The sequence below is a fragment of the Antrostomus carolinensis genome, unplaced genomic scaffold (assembly GCF_000700745.2).
Source record: "Antrostomus carolinensis isolate BGI_N321 unplaced genomic scaffold, ASM70074v2 scaffold44106, whole genome shotgun sequence".
NCBI classification, from domain to species: Eukaryota; Metazoa; Chordata; class Aves; order Caprimulgiformes; family Caprimulgidae; genus Antrostomus; species Antrostomus carolinensis.
The window spans coordinates 32,070-56,681 of NW_010324741.1; the positions used below are offsets into that span (position 1 = coordinate 32,070).

Genomic DNA, 24,612 nt, shown 5'->3' on the forward strand with positions numbered 1-24,612 from the left:
AAAGAGCAAAACACATTGTATTTTTCCCATGATCATCAACATTTTCTGATCAAGTATCAGAATAGGTTACAAAAATTAAGAAAAAAAAAAAGTAACAATTGTTTTGCAAAAATGTTCACAGCTGAGGTTGTCCAGCTACCTCAGCAAGAACTAAATGCCCGAGTGATCAGCCCTGCCTACAGAAAAACAAACTAAAAATACGAGGTGCAAGTGACCTTGGGGAGCTGAGGTATCATGAAACCCTTTGTCTTGATTTTAATGCTCCCAAGCAAACTTCATACCATTATCCCCGTAACAATTGTTTTGCAAAAATGTTCACAGCTGAGGTTGTCCAGCTACCTCAGCAAGAACTAAATGCCCGAGTGATCAGCCCTGCCTACAGAAAAACAAACTAAAAATACGAGGTGCAAGTGACCTTGGGGAGCTGAGGTATCATGAAACCCTTTGTCTTGATTTTAATGCTCCCAAGCAAACTTCATACCATTATCCCCATATGTTCTTTTTTTGTGAGAAGCAGGACACTAGAATAGATTAGAAAACTTCTCTTTGGACAAATAAAACATAATAGGTTTAATTTGTTTCTTTCTGTTTCAATTGCAGCTCCTGCTCTTGACCACTTATTTGCTTTTTCAGATAGAGAACTGTATTCATGCTCTGGGGATTGTCTTTCAGCAAAAGGTTTTTATTTCCTCAGAAATGCTAATTGGTATCTAGTATTAAATAAAATTAAATAATAAATAGTATTTAGAAAGACTAAAAGGACTTTCCTCCTTAACTGCTTACACCTTTGTCTGTGACACAGCTATTTCATTAATTTCCAGTCACTAAGGAGCTCTCAAGAACAAAGACCCAGGTTGTCATAATAAAAATTAAACTGAAAAAAAAAAAAGAGATAATTTCATTGTTTTCTCTTAAAAAATATCACAAAATAATGAAAACAGCCTAATTACATTTCCCCTTTTTAGGTAACTGCCATACTTCAATCAAATGCACTTCTATCAGCATTTACTGACCACGTTTTTAGTCAAAACTGAAGTAATAAAGAAATTGTCCACTGTTGTCATTAAAAACACAAGTTAACCATCACCTTACAAACAAGGAATTGAAATTATTGGCCAACCAAAACACGTTTTCTGGGCCAGTGTACTTATTTGTATGGTCCAATCAAGAAAAGCCATTTGCTGCTGAAAAACATCTGTCTTGTGTACATATGCATACTGTTTATTTATACACACACATTTATCAAGGCATCTGAAGCATGAAGCCCACAGACAGGTGTATTCTCAAAGAAGGAAGCGCACAGAAGGCTCAGATGGCTCTGTACTCATGGGGGCCTGCCAACGCCTCTTTCAAATCGGTCATATTTATTACACAGTGCCAAGACAGCAGACGACAGGATCCTAGAAACAGAGCTCTCTGTAGAGGATGGAAAACATCTGAAAGTTGTAAGATGGCAAAGGAATGATGAAACTCTTGGCACTGCTACAGCAGCACGGCAGAGACTGCCAGAGCATCCTCCTCCTGCAAGGACTGCACTCTGTGCAAGCACGTATATTGATACACACATTTTAAAATTTATCAATATACCTAGAAGTCCAGCAAATGGACAGGCCCCAGGAGTACAGTAAAATGGTATTCAGCAAAATGCATGTCAGTACCTTCCCTAAATACATGTAAACACCATAAAAATCTCTCTGACCTACCAGTGTTCCAAGTGTTGTAAGTAAATGACAAGGTTGCCAATAATAAATGCTGAACCATACCTGATGCACAGCACTGAATCCTGCAGAATTTGTCAGGCCATTTGCTCCCTGGTAAATCCCTGTTGTGCCTAAGAAAAAGAGTATCACAGTCATAAAACACACCAGCCATCAAAGCAAGAGGATATATTAATATAAATAATTTCCAACAGAAAGTAAAGTACTTGCTCACTAGAAAAAAGTATATCACAAAACTTGATAAATATAGGCTGTAAAGATTTTGGGCTATTACTGAGGTCTGCTTACTGAAAGGCATTAAAAAACAACCATTATATACACTAAACCAAACACTCATGAAGCTGGGAAACAAAGCTGGAAACAAGGATTCAACCCAAATTTAAAATTAATTTACTACTTTTTCCAATAAACAATGGAAAATTTTTTTTATCATCTTCTCCTGTAGGAAAACCACTCAGACTATGTATACAACCACACACACGCTCTTTCATGCACAGGTATGTCCAGGAATCTGTCCTTATGGATCAGGTATCTGGGAATTTTTAGAAAACTGAAATTGTTCTTTGGTCTTGATATCTCAAACATAAAAAAAATATTGCTTAGATTTCTGGAACAGGCCAGGAGGAAAAACATTGCTTCATCCTCGGATATTAGGAAGACGGAGGATGGGCAGATATCTGAGTTTTACATGGTTCTGTCCCAAATGAAGCAGCTGATGTCCAGCCAGGCCTCCTTAGCCGGAGGAAGCATGCAAAAATTTTAAGGGTGGAGAAGTAAAGGTTCAGAAAAGATCTACAGGGACAGTCCTCCTTTGCCTCCCAGCAGGGAAGTGGGAGGAGAGCTGCAAGCTTCCCATCCCCTGGATCCTGCACCCCTGGCAACTTCTAGCCTTGATTTAACTCCAGTCTATGCTGTTTTCTATTTCAAATGGGTGGAGAAATTCCTCTTGAGCTTGTGTGGTTTGAAGATAATCTATACCAAAAGTCTTCTTCCAGTGTTTTGCAACAGTGCTTGCTCCAAGGGCTGGCTGTTCATACACAGGAGGTAAAAGCTGGACCTTGCCATATTCCATCCTAATGGAAGGTGACAGGCTCCAAAGAGCACTCAGGCCCACTGCTTCCACTGTGAAAGAGGTATGATTTTGGTGCTGTGTGGCCACAGTGGGCTCTTCTCTGGGCTTCATTTGGTCACTTCAATGGTACCACTTGGTACCACCAGACCAAGCCCTAATCAGGCACTCAGCCTTTTTTTCTTATCTGGTTTCTTACCATGTGAATGACTTGGAGTAGTGCTGTTTTAACCATATGACTCTTTGCACGTCTTCATGTGGCAACCTTTCTCCAAAGATCCATTTGCTTGTTTTTATTTTAAGACACCACATTAGCGAGGGAATGGACAGCTGAACAAACCCCACTCTGCCAAGTGCAGCTACAAAGCACACACACACTGAGAAATAAATCTCAAGCCAAAAAACGAAAAAAGAGGGAGGACTCTGCCCTCCAAAACTACTTTGCTGCTGTCTGTAGTCTTCAAAAAGAAAAGGGTAGAGAGGGGAAAAAGAGGTCACAGGTGACTGCCACGTACCTGGAGGCCTGGGTCTCGCCAAGCCCCCCGCGTATGCTGGCTGGGGAGTGCTGAGACAGTGCAGGTGGGTTCAACTGATGCCTCCTCTTGACATTCACCCCTTGGAGGCAACTCTGGGTGGATCAGTATCCAATCCCTCCTCCTTCCCACAACCCATAATGGGGAGACTGCCCAGGCCAGCATCCCAAAGACAGCAATGCAGTCAGCTACTGGCATTTCCCCATCTCCCGCCCATGCTAGGCTTTGCTTGTCTGCAGACTTTTTCAACAAGTCAGGAGTACGCAGCAGGATGAATATATTCCTGTGGTAACTAAGCATTTCTCACCACTGTGAAGGGGAGTAATGGAGCCCCAGCGCTTACAGGCAAAAACAACTTTCACAGAACACAAAACAGCTCTTGTACACCAGAGCTCAAAACAATACAGGGGGGAATTTTTGATCTTCCTAAACTGTCATTTAGAAACAATCCATCATCCTTTATTAAAGCTGTCAAGAGGGGGATGAGTTACCTCGAGGGACCCACGCTTTATGTGTAAATTGTGATGAGAACATGTTTACTGCTGTGCTACCTGTACATGATACCATAGCTTCCTGGTTTCCAAACAAACAGAGAGAATTATAAAAAGGAGAGATCTGCACAATCGGAATGAAATGACTCTGAACTTTGCACCAGCTGTGCAAAGCGAGCATGTCCATGCACACACAGGGCTGGTATGTGAGCAGGGAGAAGAGAGTAGAAACATAGAGGTGAGAGGATGGGGAATGACTTGTGCTCCATAGCTTCTCTCAGTACGTTGTGACCAGACCCTATGTGGTAGACCTTAGACTGTGGTTTTGTAGAATATATTTTTGCCATTTTATTGAGCTACCCCAGGTCCAAGTTCAAGTGGCCCTACAGGCTGCTGCAGTCTGGCTCCCTCTGCCCCGGGGATTTTCAAAAGGAAGGACTGTGGTGCAGAGACAGAAACTAAAGTTCCTAATTTTTTACCTGCATATTTAAATACTTGTGAAAGTATCTGAGACTGGTATTTCCTATAACCTGAAGATCAACAGGCCTGGGAACAGATTTTAGCAACTTGGGCTTTTCACGTATTCTGGCCCCTGTCATTGATTCCTCACCAAGCAGGAGTATCATTTGAGCACAGTTTGTCTGAACTGAGATCAGACACAACTCTCTCTCTGCCCTTACAGCATCACACTCAGAGAATGCAACTGCCCCCCCGCCCTGGGGTACACCTTGAGAGCTGCTAAGCTCAGTATCTCTTGGCAGCTCTGTATTGTTATAGCAGAATAGTTACTGGTAAGGACACTTGAGAGAACCAAAGCTAGTGAAAACTTGGGATTTCTTCCCAGCTGAACAAGGAATGAAAAGCTGGTGGGGGGCCGAGGTGGGGGGAATAATAAATCAATTATCTGCTTGGAAAGGAAGTTCTTGAAGATTCAGAAATATTTAATTTCAACATCAACCTTTCCTTATCTACAGCTATTTCGTGGGGACTACTATAGCTCAGACCCTGTTTCACTTTACAGGCTAGACTGGAGAGACCATGTTTTTAATGATGCACAATCAGTTTAAATGGAAGGAAAACAAACAAGCACCACAGGCAATGAAAAAGAGGATAAACCCTCTCTCTTCATGAGCAGAGAATGAGGCTTGCTAGTTACGGTTTCTGTGAGCAGCCTTGTAGAATTCAGCAGTTCAGAACACGTACCAGAACTGGCCCCAAATGTTTGCTTTTCCTCCTTAAGTTGTTGATGAGAAATAAACATTTCTGTAGTAAAATTAATTCTGCCAGGTGCAATTTCAGTTTTGCATCAGTAAATTTTACACTCGAAAACCACTGGAAAATTATCAACAGACCCTGCGCACTGGCATTATCCATGTAGCCCTACTACCCATGTAACCATTATTTTCAAATGCTTTCCCAGGTAATAGCACTTCTTGTAATATTCACAGATAGACTGGGATGACATTAAAAAGTGGTACTTTTGTGGAATGAGGCACACCTAGGAAGCCTCTTGGCAAGTAACGTAAGCGAATGCGTGGCCCTCTCCCATTTCTGAGTGGATACTGCCCATTTCCACAGGACTTTTGCTTTCACATATATCGGGTTTTTTTCCTGACCTCTGAAGACAGCATACTATCTAAAACTGCAGCTGTTTTTGAATTTGCAATACTGTAGATGATCAAGCAAGTTTGTAGTTTGTTTCTATCTATCTTGGTAGCTCAATGTCAGGTAATTGTATTCAAACTCCTACTTGCAAATCAGAAACAAGCCTAGGATCTCTCTCTTTGGATCTTCTCCATATGGAATATGGTTCACATCTGCATTCAATCAAACCAGTTGCTAAATGTCACAATGCTCTCATTCACAGGTAGCTTAAAGAACATTTAGCTGGTAATAAAACAATCTGGACTCTAGAGAAGGATAGGCCTTCAGATGTATGGTACTGTAAATGTTCCTGTAAAGTATGTATATCACAAACACACTTGCATGAAAAGACACCGCATAAAAGGCGTGCACATGCTGTACATAGTCAGTGCCACAACTTTTCTTTGATAAGTAGATGTGCTCCTTCTCTATATGAGTGTCCAAGGGCAACATGTATAGAGAAACTCTTTGTAAGCTGATTGATGGTATATTCCTGTTCTCATACAGATGGATTTCATTTGCTATTTTCCCCTTTTTAACTCAAGTATTTTAAAATCTATGACATGGTCAATGATAATTTCAATGCCATGTGATCTCGACTGCACTCCTGCAATTTTCATGCCAACTTTTCCTTCCTCTCAGTTTCTTCCTTTCTGTCTTTCAGTCACTGCAGTAACAGGCAGTGTTTCTTACCTTCCTTTCCAGGTAAGAGCAAGTAAAGAAAAAAAGGGAGTATTCAAGGTTATTTTCAGTACCTTCAGAACTAAGCTCTGGCATTGCTAAAAAAGTTTTCTTTCAGCTTATGAATGCACAGTATGACATAGGAATATTGGTGTCTTTGGGAGTTGTGATTACAGAGACAGGGTGGGCCTGTGGTAATAACACAGGAAGCTTTGAAAATCAAGTTTGCGTCCTTGCATTTCACAGGTCAGAGGGGCCCTGGCATCAGGGAGATGTACTCCAAGTCCCCTGTGCTTCTCAAAAGAGAATAAGCTGCTATATTTAGAAGAACAGAGGGTATGCACTTCCAATATTCAATGAAATACTCAACAATCAGAAGAGGAGATAGCCAAGTTCAACATGGGTGAACAGCAGGGCATTTATCACCCTCTGGGTAGTGAGCAGCAATTGTGAGCCCATGAACACCCAAAGATGGAACGCTGGGCTGAGATGAGGGTTTTCAAAGGGTGGCTACCATGGGGACTTCTGAATATGCTTGAAATAGAACAATGAAGCTTAGATCCAAGCTTCATTGGATCTAAGATCTTTAGCTTGAAGATGAATCACACAGCGGTTCCAGGGAGAGTTCTCTCAAAGGATTATTTGATCACTGAGCATGAATAAAATAAATGCCTACAGGGTTCAGCTGAACTGCATGGTATTTTACAAGCTTGCATATAATGGCTTGTGTATTCTTACATCAGCAAGCTGTTTTCCTACAGGAAACAATGTTGACTGTGAGTGATGCAAAGAAAGGCCTTAATCTAACTCCCAGCAGAGTGTACATTACTCTGTGCTATGAAGAACATCTGGTTGAAGACTTGCATGGTCATTCAGAAAGTTCTTTGCAGTGCTTTAGCTCTCTGACAAGCTAATGTTTCCTGCAGTAAATATTGCCTTCTTAAGCTGCTACTTTTTTAGTGAGAGGTTAAGCACTCATCAAAATTACCTCCCACCAGCTATACTCCAGTGCCTTGTAAGGTTCCAAATCCTACAACATCTGCCTGCATTTATTGGGCAAGAAAACTCATAAAATGTTGCACGGCTGTCAGCTGTAGAGGTATTTCAAGACTATCTGACCTGTTAAAGGAGAAGAAAAACTCAACCCATATGTACTTTGCAGCATATTGCTCAACTGTTTGCTATTAGGCATAATGAACCCTTCCCCAAAAACAGTCTTGCATTTCTGTCTGGAAGGGCTCAGACAGTACAGGGAAGAGCATGCTGTATTACCCTAGATGAAAAGCATGATTCTACAGTGTTACAGCACTTGACATCACCAGTGTCTATTAACGGACAGTGCTCCCAGAAGCATATGAACACCTCCTGCAGATAATACTCACCAATACGCAACCCATTTAAAATATGTCCATTTGTCTCCCACTGCAATCCCATTCAGTCCTGCTAGCCTGACCAGGTGTTTGAGGGCACTTGGAATGGGGATATAAAACACATTTTATAGTACAGTTTCTCTGAGTCAAAGCTCTTCCCCTGCTGCCTGCTTCTGGGAGTACTCAACCCACAGAGCCTCAAAGAGCTTTAACAAGTGATGATCGGAGCAGTTTTAAGGGCCTGGCTTTTACCATCCTTTTGAGCCTGGTCACCTGTATAGCTCAGTCTAGCTCAACAATGGTGTTGAAAGTGCTGGGATGGTTTATATTTACTCTCAGGATTTGAAACATGGGAAAGCAATTAAATTTTATTACATTTTGAGAAAGTGTTCCTTTTAACCACTCCTATCAAATGATGGGACAGCTATAGAAGGAAATCACACCGGATTGTCTTCAAAAACAAATCACAAGGAAATACTTTGGTCCAAAAAGTGACCATCCTTACAACAATGATGTAGACTCTTTCTGTGCAATCCCTCGTTGAAAAAACAACCAGCAAAACTGATTTTATTTGGGTGACTCTATGGACACCAAAGTTTAGATTTCTCGAGCTGCAGTTCCATCCTGGACACAGTCCTCCACTGATAGATAGTAAGACATGAGAAAGGAAAGCTGGATTTGCCACCTCTAGTGCTGTTTAGTGACTACGAGATTCCAGTTCCCAGGTCAGCATTAAAATCTAACTAGCCCTGCAACATCTGCTGTCATGCAACTGGGGATAAAAATCTGGCCTGTGAGCACAGCCACATGTTTAGCAATTCCCTTCCCCTTGAGCAAGGTGAATCTCTAAATACCAATGGAAAAGAAGAGAGTGATTCTGACCAGCATGTCTCCACTCTTTGACCCATCACTTAGGATCACAGTAACACTCCAGAGGCAGGCATTTGCCCCAAGGCTTTTCCAGCCCCTCTATGAACAGCTTCAGTACTGCACTGTCTCCAGGAAAAAAACCACAACAGTGGTTAACAGTGGATGCTCAGAGAAATGCATAGGAAACAGGACAAAAGCAGAGTGATTTCTGCCCTAATACTGCCTTGTCAGCTTCAATTAATTGGCCAGTTACAGACTTTCTAAGCCAAGTTTATATCCTTTTCTTTTTATCTTTAATAACTGTCAATGGACTCTTCTTCAGACAGTGCAGGTATTCTCGTAGTTTTAGAGGTCACAGTATTGTAGGGCAGAAGTTTCACTGTTTAAACCCTGCCAATATAAATAGAAAGTGCATCCAAATTACATATAAAAAAGCCTGTGCAAGAGCGTTACCCAACGCCAGCACAGCAGTTAAGAAACCCCTGAGCTGCACAGCCTGTGCTAACTGAAGCAGGGTCAGACCTTATTTGTCCACAAACATCACCACAGTCTTTGATCGTATGACTGCATTCTATTTTTTCCACCAGAGCATTACTTCACACAGTGCCTGGAAATGAGATACAACAAAAACCAGTGCAAATACTGCACAGCATCACAACTCTGATGTTTCCTGACTTTCAAGTGCTTGACTATGCAGGTATGATGTTTCTTGATATAGACTTTCATATGTAATTAACACCAGCTCTTCTACTGCCTTCTAGATATTTTCAGGAAAACATTATTAGGTATACTGAATCAATTATTCAGTAAAGCTTCTATAACATTTTAGCATATTCTATGCCAACCGCACTATAAGTTGAATAATCAAGGCCAAGTTAATAATTTCCCAAGCTGTTACCATCCTCAGCTTTTTTATTTTTTTTTTTGACATCCTACAAAAGCGATGAAAATAAAATCCACAAACAGAAGTCTCTGTGACTATTTTCTACACTGATTTTGCTTATTAGCCCATGTTTTGAGTATTCTATTTGACCTCCACAAAGTTCCCAAGATAGCCAAGTAGCACGTTAGGGAAACATCACTCCTTTCTTCTCTGTTGGCTCCCACTTCCTCATCATACCACACAGAAAGTGTATTTTCTTTATCCAGTCCCTTCACTATGGCCCCCCTACCTTATTGCTTCTCTCTCATTCATGACTGTCATGCCTGCTTCCATCTCCCCTATGCCATCCTCTGCCATCCTGATGACAGCCAAACAAACCTCTCAAGCTTCTTCCCACACCGCTCTTTACACTGAGGAAAGAGTTCCTCCTAAATATCTGCAAAACTAACTCATTTTCTGCAATTCCTCCAAAACTTCTGACACTGGTTAGGAAGCCAAAACGCTTAAGTTACTTTATCTACCCTAATCCACGAGGCTAATAGTTGCAGTAGCGATGTACAAACAGCATCGCCACCATCACTGGGCAGCACTCACACATTTTGTTTCAGTGTGAATACCCAGCCAGCCAGCTAGACTTTATGGATATAAAGTCTGATCTTTTCTACAGGACAACTACGGAATTTTATCCAACACTTCCTGCAGTAAACCAATGACTTGTCTTACACTAAAACACATCCTTCTGAAACTACCTGTAGTAGTTGTAAAGCACAGAGACTTGGACAGACACACTGAAACGCAGGAAACGGGCTAGAAGAACGAAGCCTCGTGAAGTGCAAGCCAGCTCTTCACTGCAGGTGGCTGGGTGTGGGCAGAGCCCTCCTCCACACATCCCTCTAGTGAAACCTTCTCTTAAGCACCTCAGCAGACAGCAGATGTGAGATACCTCCAAAGTAAGTACTGTCTCAGACAAAATTCCTGGTTCTGGCTGTACCACCACCATCTCTACAGGTAATATAATTTTGCCATTACTTCTGAGTTTCCATGGGCACTATTCAACCATGAGAATCTGTGTCCTCACACAAGATTTAAGTCTTACCACAAACCCTGGTGTTTGTCAGGGACAAAAACACTGACAGTAAACTCCTGATGAGCCCAGATAGAGCAGAAGTTACAGATGATTTGTCAGCCCATTTCTCTCTTGCAAACACACATTTGCTCCCCTAGCTTCAGGACCATCCACCTTGCTGTCCAGTCCTTCCAATAGCACACCCTCTTCCCAATGCCCTCCTTCCTCCAAGGAATGAGTTCTAAACGGAACTTCAAAAAACCAGTAAATAGGAAAAGTTAGAGCAGTGCATTCTCCTTGGGTACCAGTAGCACAGATCCTTGCAGCTTACAGTGCATCGCTGTCAACACCTTTGCCTCTCCCCTTGACATCCCTCTCCTGTAAGATAGCTCATTTTAAAACAAAGTAAATGTAGCATGGTCAGCCCCTGGTGTTTAAACATCTTTGAAAGGGAGACTGTGCTGTTATTCTGAGGAACCTTGTATTTACACTGCAAAAAGTGAGGTCTGACCCCTCCTGAAGAGAGGCCTCTCCCACTGACCTCACCACAGAGTGGAGCACAGCTTTGCTGCCACAGTTTTAGACTGCAACTAATGCAAACCAGCTGTGGAGCACAAGCTTTTGAAAGAGACTACTCATTTTCTACTGAGGTTTTAATTTTATGAATCTAAGACATCTGAGTGACAGCTTGCTGAGAACATGCTTTCGCTCTCCTTTATTTTCTGGGACTTCAGATGGATTCACTATCTGTATGCCAAAGTGTGATCCACATTTCTCAAGCGTGGATTGAAATTTCCCCTTCTCACACATTTCATCACTAAGTACTTAAAGAATAAAGTTTAAAATTAAACATGCCACTTCCTTTGCAAAATTCCTGCATGCAGAGCTAACTACTCATGCCACATCGATATTTATGGGCTCATATTAAATATGTAACACACACTGGCACACAACTGCAGGAAATTCAGGCATCTTTCGGGGAAAAAAAAAAAGCTGTCTAGATCATCCAGATATTAACAAGAGCCAAAATGTTTCCAGCACAAGAAAATATTTCAACTGATTAAATATTCAGATTTTACTTGGTCTCAGGCCAGAAAAACAATTCATAAGCAATTCATTCCACAAACAAAAGCAATATATATAATTAATCCATTTCAAATCAGCATGGCACAACAGAAACGCTGCCTTCTATTCACACATTATTTGACAGCTGATCAGAATGGACTTTACAAAGAAAACAAATGCTCAGCAGTAGCAAAGAATTTCACCGTGTAGGTCTTTGGCCCCAAATTTATGTCTGTACTGAACTCAATACTGCCTTGCCATTCCTTGGCAAAGGGAAGTTATCCCTGTTACATAACTGATTTTTCCTTTGTAATGTAAAAAATATTTTGTGGGTAGATGGATTTGGATATTAAAAAAAAAAAAAAAAGAAAAGTGGTCAAATTTTTCCTGCTCGATGATAGGATCTGCAGTGGTCTTTGGCCTCAGTTTTAACTGTTGTGCAAGTTCATAGTTTCATACCAGCTGTCATTTTAGCAATAATAACTGAAGAGCAAGGCATTGTCTAGGAATTAATGACAAGCTGAGCAGAGATGGCCTGATATGCAATAAAGGGGTAACACATGCTCATGCGACCACAGGAAATGCTCTGTAAGCTGGCTGCTATTGCTCCCTCCACATAGCTGATGGTTTTCTATGTTAGCTAATGTGCTGGCACAAATTTCTCTTTGTATTTTACATTGCTCATTAAATGATAAGTTTCTTATATTCCAAAGATTTCTCCCCTAATCTCAGCAACAACAAGCAGTTTCCTCCATTGCCAGTTAAGCTCTTTGGGGCCGAAGTTGAATATAATCTGTGTGTCTTATGTTCAATTTCTATTACTGAATAATAATTTTACCAAAAGCCTGAGCAAATCACTGAACTGCTGAATTGTCAGAAAATGTAAACTTAGAAAAATGTGTGCTAAAAAGTACAATATACTTCGAACATCTAGCCTAGGATGTTGTTTAGGGATATGGTGCTCTAACTGTACACTTACATGAGGATTGATTAAGAAATGGCATAGACCTTGAAGAGACATTTCTTTACCAGCATTACAAATTTATCACTTTAAAGACAAAAATCCAACATAACCTGTTGCCTCCTCTTCTGATTCATGTCTCTAAAAATGAGTGCTATCCCCACATTGGTCACATGCATATTTCAAATATCTTTGCTTTATTATAAAACAAATTAATTTTGTAAATACAATAATGACACAAAATAACACTATATACAGCACTGGTTAAAAAAAAAAAAAGGAGAGAAAAAAGTCCCTCCTTCAGAGTAAATAAGTGAATAGCAGATTTCAATCTAATTGAGTGTTACTCAAAGTCTGATGATACATCATCACATCCACTGTTACATGGCAATTAAAATCATTATTTCAATCTGTAGTACCTTTGTGATACAACTTCATGTCATTTTTATGACCTATGGAACTTGCCAATCTCATCTTTTATATTTATATATGTGTGTGACATACTGCATTAGCTATTTGGCTTACAAACTCTTCCACATTTAATTTATTTTCATGCCAGGGAAGCATGAAAATATATTTCCCCTTCTGGCTGGCTGTAAAATAGGGTTCTTTTAATTTACATTCTTAATGACAAAAAGAACGTTCTATCCTCATTCTCACTTTTTAGTGGATTCTGTTCTCACTCAAGAAGCAGGATACAGTTGATAATTGGAATTATAGCTGAAAAGCTGAATGCTACCCCACTACACCTGCATCACCTGTGTTTGTAATGCAAACAAACAGGATTAAGAGAGAGCAGAATCTGGTTTCAGAAGTACCATGTTACTGACAACAGTCATCAGGGAGGTGAGGCTGCAACCTGACACACGTGTCCCAGCCAGAGGTAGTGCTGGTACCAAAAAAACATGAGAGCAAGTAAACTTGCACCACTATGTCGGCACTACTGAAGGAGAACATTTGTCCTAGAGCCCTGTGAGACAAAGTGTTTGTCACCCAAGAGGTCATTTATTCCTTGGTGGTTGGCGTAACACATCTACGATGGGTGTCTATTTGCTGGCTGGACATTGTCTTGAATTAGGAGACAAGAGCTTGACTCTTAAAGTCTCCCTGAAATTTGATTTTATAAAAACACATGAATAAAAATTAGCCCCTTTCAGCTGGTCTAGCCCATCACCCAGAGTCCCTGCCTGGGTGAGCAAAGGGATGCCCAAAAGGACTGATGTGAACTTAGCAAAAGTCTCAGTGGTCCTGGAGCTGGGTGACAGGGAGAGTTTCTTGCATCAGGGAGACAGAGCGATCGCCTCTCCACCCCCAAGTGCTGTGGCGTGGGAAAGCACTGAGCACATTCCTCGGTAGCACTCAGCACAGGAAGGCTCCTGGCTTCTCACTCAAACCTTTCACTAGCACTCAGCAAGGTAAATAAACCATATGGTCAGGGAGCTTCAGACTGTTCCTCTCATGAGCAAGGAGAAGGGTGGAAATATTTGTTTACAACAGGAAGACACATTTCTTCCTGCACCCTTTGCCTTGAAGTAAGCACCTGCCACTTGCAGAAACTGTCCTTCTCTGTTTTCTTTTGCATTAAAGGCTTAGTGAGCTGGCTGAAATGATCTTCCTGGCATAAAAATCTGAAAAGAAGTGATTTCACCTAATACCACAGCATTGCCCTAGGGAACATTATCTGAAAGGACACTGGGCACATTCATGCTCATAAAGAAATGCATGAAGTTCCTCCCAGCCTGGTTTGGTACAACACATGGTCGCGCCACTACTGTTTGCAAGTGTAACATTTTCAACTGCTGATGCACAGAACTAGCTTGACTAAACCTTCTGATTGACAAAAGGGCCATCTTAAAAACTGCAGTCCCAAGTGAGTCAAGAGTTTGCCTTCTCAAACAGCTCAGATTCTTCTAAGCTAACACAAAGCACATGAGCGAGCTGTGGTCTGGGGAAACAAAAACCAACAGAAACCTGGACAGTAATACAGTGATCTTCCAAGGAAGCAAAAGAAAATGCCAGCACTTTGTCAATAGTGGTGTTCCAGCCATGAGTAACTCATCACAGAGCATTTAGTCAGGAGGCAGCATGGCTGCTATTGCTCCAGGAGAGCACAGACCTGGCACTTCAGCCTATCGATGAAACTCTGACACTCCAGCACCTACAACTGCTGCTAACCACAAGTCACAGTTTTATCGAGAAGAGAGGACTCCCACTGCTGACAGTGTAAAACAACCAAAGAAATCAAATACCATGCTAGAAATGGGCTAGAGGAAATCCCAAATGGAATTCCACCATTTTCATTTACTTTACACTTCTTGGCAATTCAAATTTAAACCCTTTCATTACTTTCTCGGAGTTGGCAATTCAACATTCAGTCTCCTGAGAGCTGGTGTTTCATACAACTTCTCTAATGGAATGACCAGAAAAGAACTTTAAGTTTTATTTTTAGAAATAAAAGTATATTTTGGCCTTCCTGGTTGTGCAACAAAACAAATTGCTATAAAGCTACAAGCACAAGGCACTGGTTGTGAAGCCTTAAGAAAGTCCAACTGATTATTTTATAATCAATTATTATCCTGACAAAAATAAAAGTTAATCTAAACGTACTAAATCTCAGCTCAGTAACCTTGAGGAAAAACCAGCTGATTTCAGCTCTGCTCTTCTGAACCTCACCTCAGTAGTATGTAGGTAATTAATGATGTTGCTACTTTGGGAGTTAAAACAGACAGATGTATCTCAGCAGGTATTATTTATGTCTTGACAGTAAAAGATGTTTTTTAGTATCAAGGTATCAGCTTTAAAAACAAAACAAAAAACCCCCCTCAAACCCACCCCCCAAAAACAGTAGAGAGAATACACAGCAATTTAACCACAGAGTGGTTTGCTCAGGACAGCATAGGGTGGAAGCATAATATTAACATTGGTGTTTGCATGAAGTGTAAAACCACCTTTGTTTTGCTTCCATTCAGAATCTAGGAATTCATACGAACACAACAATCCCAAGTATGCAGTCACAAAATTAATTTTAAAAAAGAAAACAGTTTCTGCAGAAAGGCAAAGCTTACATTGATCATATGTGAAGTTTTGCTAGGGTATACTACTGCTAAACCCAGTACCTCAACCAGAAATTAATTCCTTGATGCACAAAACAGATTTACAAAGACTTACCTCCTTCCCTATCCTGATTGCCTACACATAAGCTTTTTGTTGTAACTGCAAAAGAAGAGTTGGTCTAATATGTGGTACAGAATTCTGACTTCTCAGAGCTCATCCTGTAGGCACTGAGCTGTACTCACCATGCATCTGGTACGTGTACGGTGCTTGTCCGGCAGCTGGGGTACTGAAGCTGGATCCATAGCTAAGAAACCCACTCTGTCCTGGGGAATGGCTCAGGCTGTCCTCTGTTTTGATGCCTTTGAGGGACATAGTAGGAACCAAGATCAGAACATGAGTGTTTGTCATATAAAGGTGTAAAAAAGCAAGTTTAAGCAAGTTTAGGAATTAATAATTTTTCACTTAGATTTTAACATAATAAACTTTTTCTCCTACACTTTTTTTTTTAAATTATTTGCATTACCCGAACAGGTCTTTTAAATAACAGTGTCGAGTAACTTCATCACAAATAATATTTGAGTCAGCTACATCCTGTATCCACACCCGAATGTACTTTTGCTAAGATGGGGAAACAATAATGAAAAATACTGTTTTCAAAAACAATTTCTGAACAAATAGTTTTGGTTTAGAATTAAATGAACTCACTGACTCATTAATTTAGTGAACGGTTATCAGATGCAAGCAATGATTAACAAAGCAACAGGATCTTCAGCAAAATAACCTCAAGATTTCTGTTCTCAACAGTTATCTTTTACTTGCATATATTTTCAGCAATATCAAAATATTTATTGCCAAGTCATACAGGAGGGTTATCATCTATTCAGCGAGATCTAACATACAGTTCAGGAACCATAGGTAAGCCCTGAAGTCACAAAAATCTTTTCATTACTAAAATCAGGCAATTAGACTGACAATTTACAGGGGGAACAGCAATAGCTGAATTAAACATTGCAAGATGAAACCTTTGCTGGTAGTGAGAAAGGCTGATATATTATTCTGAGATGCTGCTGAGATTGTACAGCTGTATTATTAAAATAAACAGCTGAAAGGTGTGTCTTATTATGAACCCTTTGGGCGTGATCCTTCCCTCCTTTGCATGCCTATTTGCACAAAACAAAAAATGGCCATTGGACACTCCCTGAGCACTGGGACTAAACAAAGACCCTGTTGATGTTCTGGTCTTGGATTTATACACTTCCCAGGCTGTTGTCATCTTTTAGCACTTGTAGGCAAACTTGCCAAAAGACAAGTCGAATTCACATGCCTTTCACCAAACATGCTGTTTTCTAGCTTAATGACTCTTAAAAGCAACAAGTCTGAATTTGCTCAGGTTGGGAATAAGTTCTCCCAGATAAGGTTTTCTCTAATAAAAATAAATTCTTTTAAGCTTTAGGTGAGAATAGTTGTGATGCAACTTGAGCACAAATTAGCAAAAAGATGACAATGCCTCACTGTGAAATGCAGAAGGTTTATTTGGACAGTGAATGAACATATATTGGTGCAAGCGTCCAGCTCCACTGCTGCCGAGGAAGCAAAGGGATTTGTAAGTGTGCACAGAGAAGCCGCTTTTCATAAGATCCCATGCCTTTCAATTACATCAGCACTCCGCATGCAAGCACTCAACCTACCCCAGTTACAATTAATCTTCAGTGAATGGGGCTTTTTGGAAGTCTAAAAATTGTTGTAAGACAGCAAAATAACTTAGCACCAAATTAATTTCCACACAATGTTCTGTTTTGTCTAGAAACTGGCCCAGTTTTATTTTTGTGCCTAAAAACAATACTGCTTCATTGTTCTTGGTTGTCAGCCAGGTGGAGTTTTTCATATGCTGTGTTGAGTATCTTAGAGAGGTTATATGGGCTGGGGGAGGGAAATCACTGTTCAAGGATGCTAAGAGGTCATCTGCAGGATTTATAAGCAACATATGGGCCTGACACATGTATGCCCTAAAGACTCTAGGCAGTAGCAAATGGCTCTACTTTCACCTGCTCTAACAGGACAACTGTTCAGAGTTTGCCTTGGAAACCAGCCAGCTGATGCAAACACACAAGTAGCTCCAGAAAGGGTCTCAAAATATTCCTCTCATCATCCTGGTAGAGCTTTGGCTCTGCCAAGCCCATTTCCCTGGCCTTCCAGACTGTTGCATTAATTTCCCTTCAGTAAAAGCCTTGTCAACGGCTGTATAAGAGCTTCTTGTTGGGAAGGGATAGTGTATTTGCCAAACAAACAAAGGTGTTTAGGAGCACAAGAGAAAACAGGAGCGGAAGCAGAACTATGAAGCCATTTTAATGCTGCAAGAAAACACTCACAGGATCAGCTGGGAATAAGGAGCCCAAAGCTTTCTGTACCTAAGCAAGAGCAGCATCCCTTTGGTCTTTAGGAGTGGAAAGAACATCCCAGCTCCCTCAAGAGCTTGGTATTTCCACGCAGAGCTTGAGGACACTTAGCACTTGGTTTACCAGGCATTCCCCTGTCAGGAGTACTGGTTTAATTAGTCCCCTGCCTGAATCCTCCAGCTGCTCCTGCCCAGCACCATCTCCCCACAGCTGCTGGCAAGGCTGTGCAGAAAAGCAGGGAACAAAGCTGACTAGGGTTAGAAATGCTTACTGCACCCACAGCTAACAACTGTCCATTTAAATATGAACCATCTTCTAAAACCAAAGTACTCTGTATGGTTCTACCCATGCCTTATTCTGCTCTGTCTTCATTCTTCCGTAATAATATACAAGAAGTTTTTCTTAAAGTAGCTTGTATCATTGAAACTACAGGAAGAATGAAAGAAGGCAAAGTGTAGTTTACCTTAATATCATATTTACTACAAGAAACTTTGTCTTGGCAGTGAGTCATGGGAACACTCACCAGCTGCTACTCCTAAGTGGCACATCCTACTACTGAACCTGAGTTTCTCATGCTGTCTTATATCCTACTAATGACTGGCTCCAAACTTACCTAGCTTGTAAGATCGTAACCCAGGATATCAAGAGTTCAAAGTAATCCTAACATTTTTAACCAAGTCAGATTTTCCTCTAAGCCTAAGAAGAGAACATCACCAAGGCAGAAATGACCTTTCATTCTAAAGCTTCAAATATATTTTTTCTAGGAGCAAGAGGAAGACGTCCTCAAAAGTAACACGACGGCAGAGTACTCACTGTAGGAGGGTATGCCGTAGGGCTGCCCCGGAGGAGGATAGGCAGTGTATGCAGCAGCCTGCTGGATTCCCGCACTGTACTGAGTCTGTCCGTACGTTGCCATTGTTGGGAAAGATGGGACTGTCACTATATGGGGATAATGTCTATTCAGAACAAGAAAACAGAAGGTCTAAGGCAATAGTTACTGTACATGATCTTCTAGAGCACACGTAGAACACTTGTAGACACTTTGATAAATTAACACCCAAATTATGATGGTGAATATTTTGAGAACTCAGAATTGACTAGACTGGGGGTAAAAGTTTGTTTCAGTATATGACTCCTGATATGAGCTATTAAGATTAACCTATTTAAATGCCTGGGGACTTTAAGATTGTGCAAAATATGTGCAAGTTAAAATAAAATCAATACTCTGGTTTTTCATGTTTCATTTTGAGTTTGCCACATAAGTGTGTGTCATGGGAAACCTCTGGCATTTCAACATATTCCTCTGTGGTCACTCATAAACAAAACAATATTCAAACTGATAAGGTTTAGATTCCCAGGGGTGCAAAAGCACAGTACACAGTACCTCAAACCTTCTTTCACTCCATATCTAACAAGATTAAGAACCAGTTACTTCATTGGGCCAGACACAGGCAGGGGAACAGGTGGATGGGCTTAAGACAAATGCTTTTTAAGGTGACAGAAGTCTGCACAAAATGGCTGTTCACATGATTTATAAGTTACAGCACTTGGCACAAGCACTCACTTTGTGGAGTACAGATGGAGAGGACACTGCGGTGCTGCTTTGCTGCTGCCTGGAAAAAAAAATTAAAGGGTCTTAGATTTTCATCATGTTCTGTTCTATGGCCAAGCTGATATCACTGTTTTAGCACTGCTCATTTGAGAAAAATATACAGGAATTAGAAGACACTGTTTTTAGTGAATCTCCACAAACTGAAGTAGGTAAGAAAGTTATTCTCCACTTAACAGCAAATATAGACTTAGTTTTTCACTAAGAGTGATACTGATTGATTGAGCTACCAGTTTCTTCTTCTCATGGGACTGATATCAATCACAAGGCTGGGCTTTGGTGGGATGACTCATATGTTAAAGGCTATAAAAGCAACTACTGTGATTATTGAAGTGATTTAAGCTCACTGCACTTTTTGCCCTTTTGCTTTTTTTTATACTCTCCTAGATCATGACTCACTTTCTCTAGTGCTCATTAAAATACATCAAATCAAAATAAATATTAAAAATACAACATTGTAAATCTCCTCACTCTTGAATTTTTTGAGTTAACTATAACCTACCTTATTGACCTGCTAGCAATCAAAATAAACCAGCAGAAAATGTATCACATAGGTTATACATGCAGGATGCCTTCCAACATACCAAACAGTTGTATCTCGCAACACTACCAAAGAAAAAGGTGCCATTATCTTTATTTAGAGATAAATTTAGATTTAAATCATTAAAATTTAAAAAAAATCTAAACCCCCCTGCAAGTTGTACTGAAAACATCACACCTAAATGCCACTATGAGTATTATCCACGTTGCCTCCATAATGTTATCCAAATTTTGCTTCTCAGTTCCTGGCTGGAGCTGTTAGATGCTGTTACAGCATCTAACAAATAAATGCCAAAACACCCTCACAATCATCAATTACAAGATTAGGCACAACAGATTCAGCTTCTCTATCTGCTGGCTGCATCAGTGAACACATCAGACTAACTGCACACAGCTTCTCCACCCAGGGGGAACAACAAGTATCACCTTGCCTGCTGATGGCAGCATCACCACCCTTGACATTGGCTGCTGGCATCTACAGTGAAGTGTTACACGGGGTAGGAAACATCACCCAATCTCATGCAGAAGATGGTCTCAACTGCAGGTGCACATGCTGGGTGGAAGGGGAGATTCCTGAAGTGCCCCCGATGCATATACATTGCTACCGCCAGGCAGGAAACACCTGCAGGGCTGTCCCGTGCACCAAGAGGGAAGGATCCGGAATGCCACAGCCAGATTATCTTCAGTGTGAAGTTGTCCAGAACAGCACCAGTTCATTTGTTCAGCCGTTTGTAAGATGGTGAACTAGACATTTAAACTCTGTTTTATTTAATGATATATGCAAGTACACATAAAGTCTAAATGCATGCAAATAGTCCTCTGGGTTTGAGTAACTTGATATGCCGCAAACATGGAGAGAATGTCCAAAAAAATCCAACGTGCTCACATATGAAATGCTCATTTTTCCTGATTTAACTCTCTTTTGAAATTGTTCTTTCCTACACAACCCTTTTACACAGTATCTTACTGTGTTCAAACACACTTTCATCACCCACTCTTTGCTCTTCCTCATCCAAAGTGCTTTCCTGTGCCATACCCCTCTCACTGCACCCTCCTCCACAAGAAATTCAAGCCTCATGCCCTTTCTGATCCCTCCTCTCCTAAGCTGTCCCCTGGTTCTGCCAGAGCTCTCCTTCTGGCTGAGTACATCCCCAAAACACTGCAGAGGGCAAGCGTCACAGCCTCGGTCCCTGTGTGTCCTCTTACAGGGTCCCCTGCAGACACTATATGCTCTGAGCACAAACCTGTTTGAAAAGCACAGCTCAGGAAGGAGGAGAGTGTGCTGGGGAGGGACTGTGCAATATGGATAACAGTAACATATTTCCTAAGCAACAGGCAGAGAGGTTATTTAAAAATAAATTAAAAAAAAAAGTTAGTGTTAAACAAATGGAGTTATTCATTTACAACAGATATAGAAAAAAAGACTGTTTTTAAATCCAAAGCTGGGCTTACCTGACTCACCTTCAAACTCACTGTGAAAAATTTGCTTTGACTTACCTGAAACAAAACAGTTTAGAAAATTAGATTTTTAGATTGTGAAAACAAAAACTATACCATTTCTGTCACACTGTTCCTCATTACCAAACACAACTGCATTGAAGAAATATATTTTTTTTTAGTTTTCATTAATTTAATTCATGATACCTTTTATATTTGAAAAATAGGAGAACAGACAGTTTGAGCATGAGCTTAATTTCCTTTCTATTTGAAAAATATTACATCTTCAAATTTTTTATTTTTGAAAGAATACACAGTAAATACACTTGCCAAGAATGCCAAGTAGGGATTTACTGTGTGTGAATATGCAATATGCTACTGTCATTGCCAAAAAAAGGGCAAGCAAAACCTACATGTGTTTCTACCCAAAAGTGTAGGACTACGGGCAAAATGTGCATTTGAAAATTATATTGATATAATTGCACATCTCATGATAAGCACCCACAAAAATAGCAGGCCAGACATCTATGTGGACATCTACAGAAATATTGTGACTAGATTTGCTAAAGTTAAAATACACAGCATACATTTGTGTGCATTTATTGCATTAAAAGTTCTGTCAGTCTTAAGACTTGACAAACAACTATTTTCCTGTTCTGCAAATTAAAAAGAAGTGTTTTCAAGGGAAGGTAGCAGAGAGGATCATTCTGGAGAAAAATAACCATAATATTTCTATAAGAAATCTATCAACACAAGCTGTCACTAGCAAACTGGTGTCCGACAGTACAAGTGAGTCTATGTTGGCTCTTATTTATATCGCATAATAACAAATAGTTCCTGCACCAAGAAGTTTACAAGGTGATGTATTTAAAAATCATTTCTAGCTCTAATCTTTTCTGCAAACACGTATATTTAAAAGGATGTTTCCTTTAGATTATTATCCCTTCAACTGCTCTTGTAAATAGCCAGTCATTATGTACGTGATTTAATCACGCAATTTCTAATGCCTTAGCAAACATGCAAGTAAAACACCTCCATGGCTTCTAAGAGCCTATAAACAAAGGGTTAAACATATTACTAAAACATAATAGCCAGTGCCTTTTGCTAACTCCCCTCCAACAGGAAGGCTGACAGATCCTGACCGCAGCAAACAATAGCTGGGATTGTACTAGCAAGAACTAGTTCAGCTGCATCACTTGCCAATAATTTTTTTAGCAGATTTAACATTCTTCTGTTTCCTTTACTTGAACAGTATGATGGGGGGGAAGGAGGAGAAGAGCAGATAAATTTCCATCAGAGCCTCAACCACTGAAAATATTTGTCCTTGGTACCTGCCAAATGTGAAACTTCAGACCAGAGGCCAGCAGGGCTAACCATTTGGAGATGGCAGCAATGATCTCAGAGCGATGCAAACTGGGGCATGAGGCTGCTTTGGCAAAATGTTTTCTGGCTGCACGATATGTTGTTGGGCCTGGGAGCCCCCGTGCTCCCCACCCCAACAGCAGCAGCACAGCCACCAAAGCACAGGGTTCACATTCAGGCCACCACTGGGGTTCTAGTGGGGTACAAACAAAAACTACCAGCTCTGCACAAAATGTTTTATACCTGTAATTATTCCAGTGGAGCAAACATACATGCACGTGTGCATACATATGCACCTACTATGCACAGACACATATATACATATAAAACATTTCAATTCCATTTGCATTCAAACCATTATTGAACTAAAGGATTCAGCCACAACGGGACTGTCTCCAAAAAAAAGAGACCAAACTCAAAAATCCCAGTGGCTCACTATACTGTAGAACTAATTGTCAGAAGCAGAGGTCTTACATGTGGCCAGTTCCGTTTGGTTACAAATATATATACACATATTACGTTAAAGCCAGTAAACAGTAAGCAAAAGAGGCAGCCTACCTTCTATGTCATCTGGAGCTGTGGCATAAATGTTAGAAAGGTTAAGCTTCAGTCTGTCAGGGCACTCTCTATTTACAGTCAGGCTGGGTGATATCACTAGATCTAGCATTTCCTTATACCTGAAGGAAAACAAAGGAAAAATATAATTTATTCGTTAATTATGCATGCTTACTAATGATTCAATTTTTTTTCCCTAAGAGTATAAATATTAAAGCTGATTACCTAAACCCAGGCTTCATATAAATTCCACATAATAACATCCACTAAAGTTTTCATCAAAGGGAAATGCTGAATTAAAATGAAGTACTTGCTCCCTTGGAGATTACACCCATCTGATTAATGCTTTCCCTTTCTTCCTGGATTTTGCCACACGAAAAGTAAATTTCCTTCTCTCTCTCCTATGCCACCAGAGTGAGAATGTACACACCAGTGTCCACTGAGGCTCCAGAACAGACTATTAAGGGCTGAAAATGAAGTTGAGGGCAGTTAGCAGCATTATCTAGTCTTACAAGATAATAAGGGTAGTATTGGTGATAGGATCAGTTTCCCATGGGACACCTGAACCAGGCTCTCCCCTCCAATGTCCCGACCACTGGGTGGCAGTGATACAAGGACAGTCCCTTTCACATACATAACTCCATCTCATTCAACTGAAAATTTCAAATGAACAATATATAGGATTTGAGACTCCAAAGAAAAGCTTAATTGTTCATGTACTCACAGGACCTCCACTCTAATGAAAGCTTACAAACTCTGCATTACACAAACAGCCCAGAAAAGAGAATGGCTAAATCATTATTTCAGACCCTGTACACAACGTACCCAGGTCTATTGATCCAAATCCCACCGTTCTCAATACACGTGTCTAATTCCAGCTATACACCTTTCAGAAGTGGGCTCCGAAGACACTTGCTGGAAAGAGCTGCTTGCTTCCCTTGGAAGTGTTGGGTGTTTTGGATGGGTACAAAATATGGCATTAAGTGCATAGATTTGCATAACTACATTTGCAAGTTTGCATAAAGACAAGAGGATGAGTACGGTACAGAAATCGTGTGTTACACTGGGTATCTGCACAACGGCTCTTATGCAAGGCAGGTTTCCTGGATGCCTTTACCCCCGTAAGGCTCTGCCCTTGTTTCCTGTGCAACTAATACCTGCAGCTGGAACCGTGAAGAACCCACTGGCCAAATACAACCTGAAGCTAAATTTGTCAATTTAATATATTCATTTTTTTTAAATATACACAATGCCATGGAAACCTATTTGAATTTTCTAAGATTACACCAAAATATTTTGCAGCTTTTT

At 40.5% G+C, this 24,612-nt stretch overlaps 1 protein-coding gene across 2 annotated transcripts in view; it reads right to left on the reverse strand.

The window, feature by feature from the left end:
- Positions 1 to 23,423, reverse strand: part of EYA2 (EYA transcriptional coactivator and phosphatase 2) — a 55,406-nt gene extending 31,983 nt beyond the window's left edge. The window contains exons 1-6 of one of the 2 annotated variants that reach the window (XM_029085711.1): positions 23,308 to 23,422; positions 21,403 to 21,447; positions 19,366 to 19,414; positions 18,615 to 18,757; positions 15,648 to 15,764; positions 1,764 to 1,831 (exon numbers count right to left, since the gene is read on the reverse strand). In XM_029085711.1, coding sequence (XP_028941544.1) covers positions 1,764 to 1,831; positions 15,648 to 15,764; positions 18,615 to 18,757; positions 19,366 to 19,414; positions 21,403 to 21,447; positions 23,308 to 23,416 — 531 coding nt within the window. In that variant the 5' untranslated portion in view covers positions 23,417 to 23,422. Of the gene's footprint in view, positions 1 to 1,763; positions 1,832 to 15,647; positions 15,765 to 18,614; positions 18,758 to 19,365; positions 19,415 to 21,402; positions 21,448 to 23,307 lie in introns of both variants that reach the window. The other variant, XM_010171015.1, reaches the window with a different exon arrangement.
- Between the last annotated feature and the right edge of the window lie 1,189 nt (positions 23,424 to 24,612).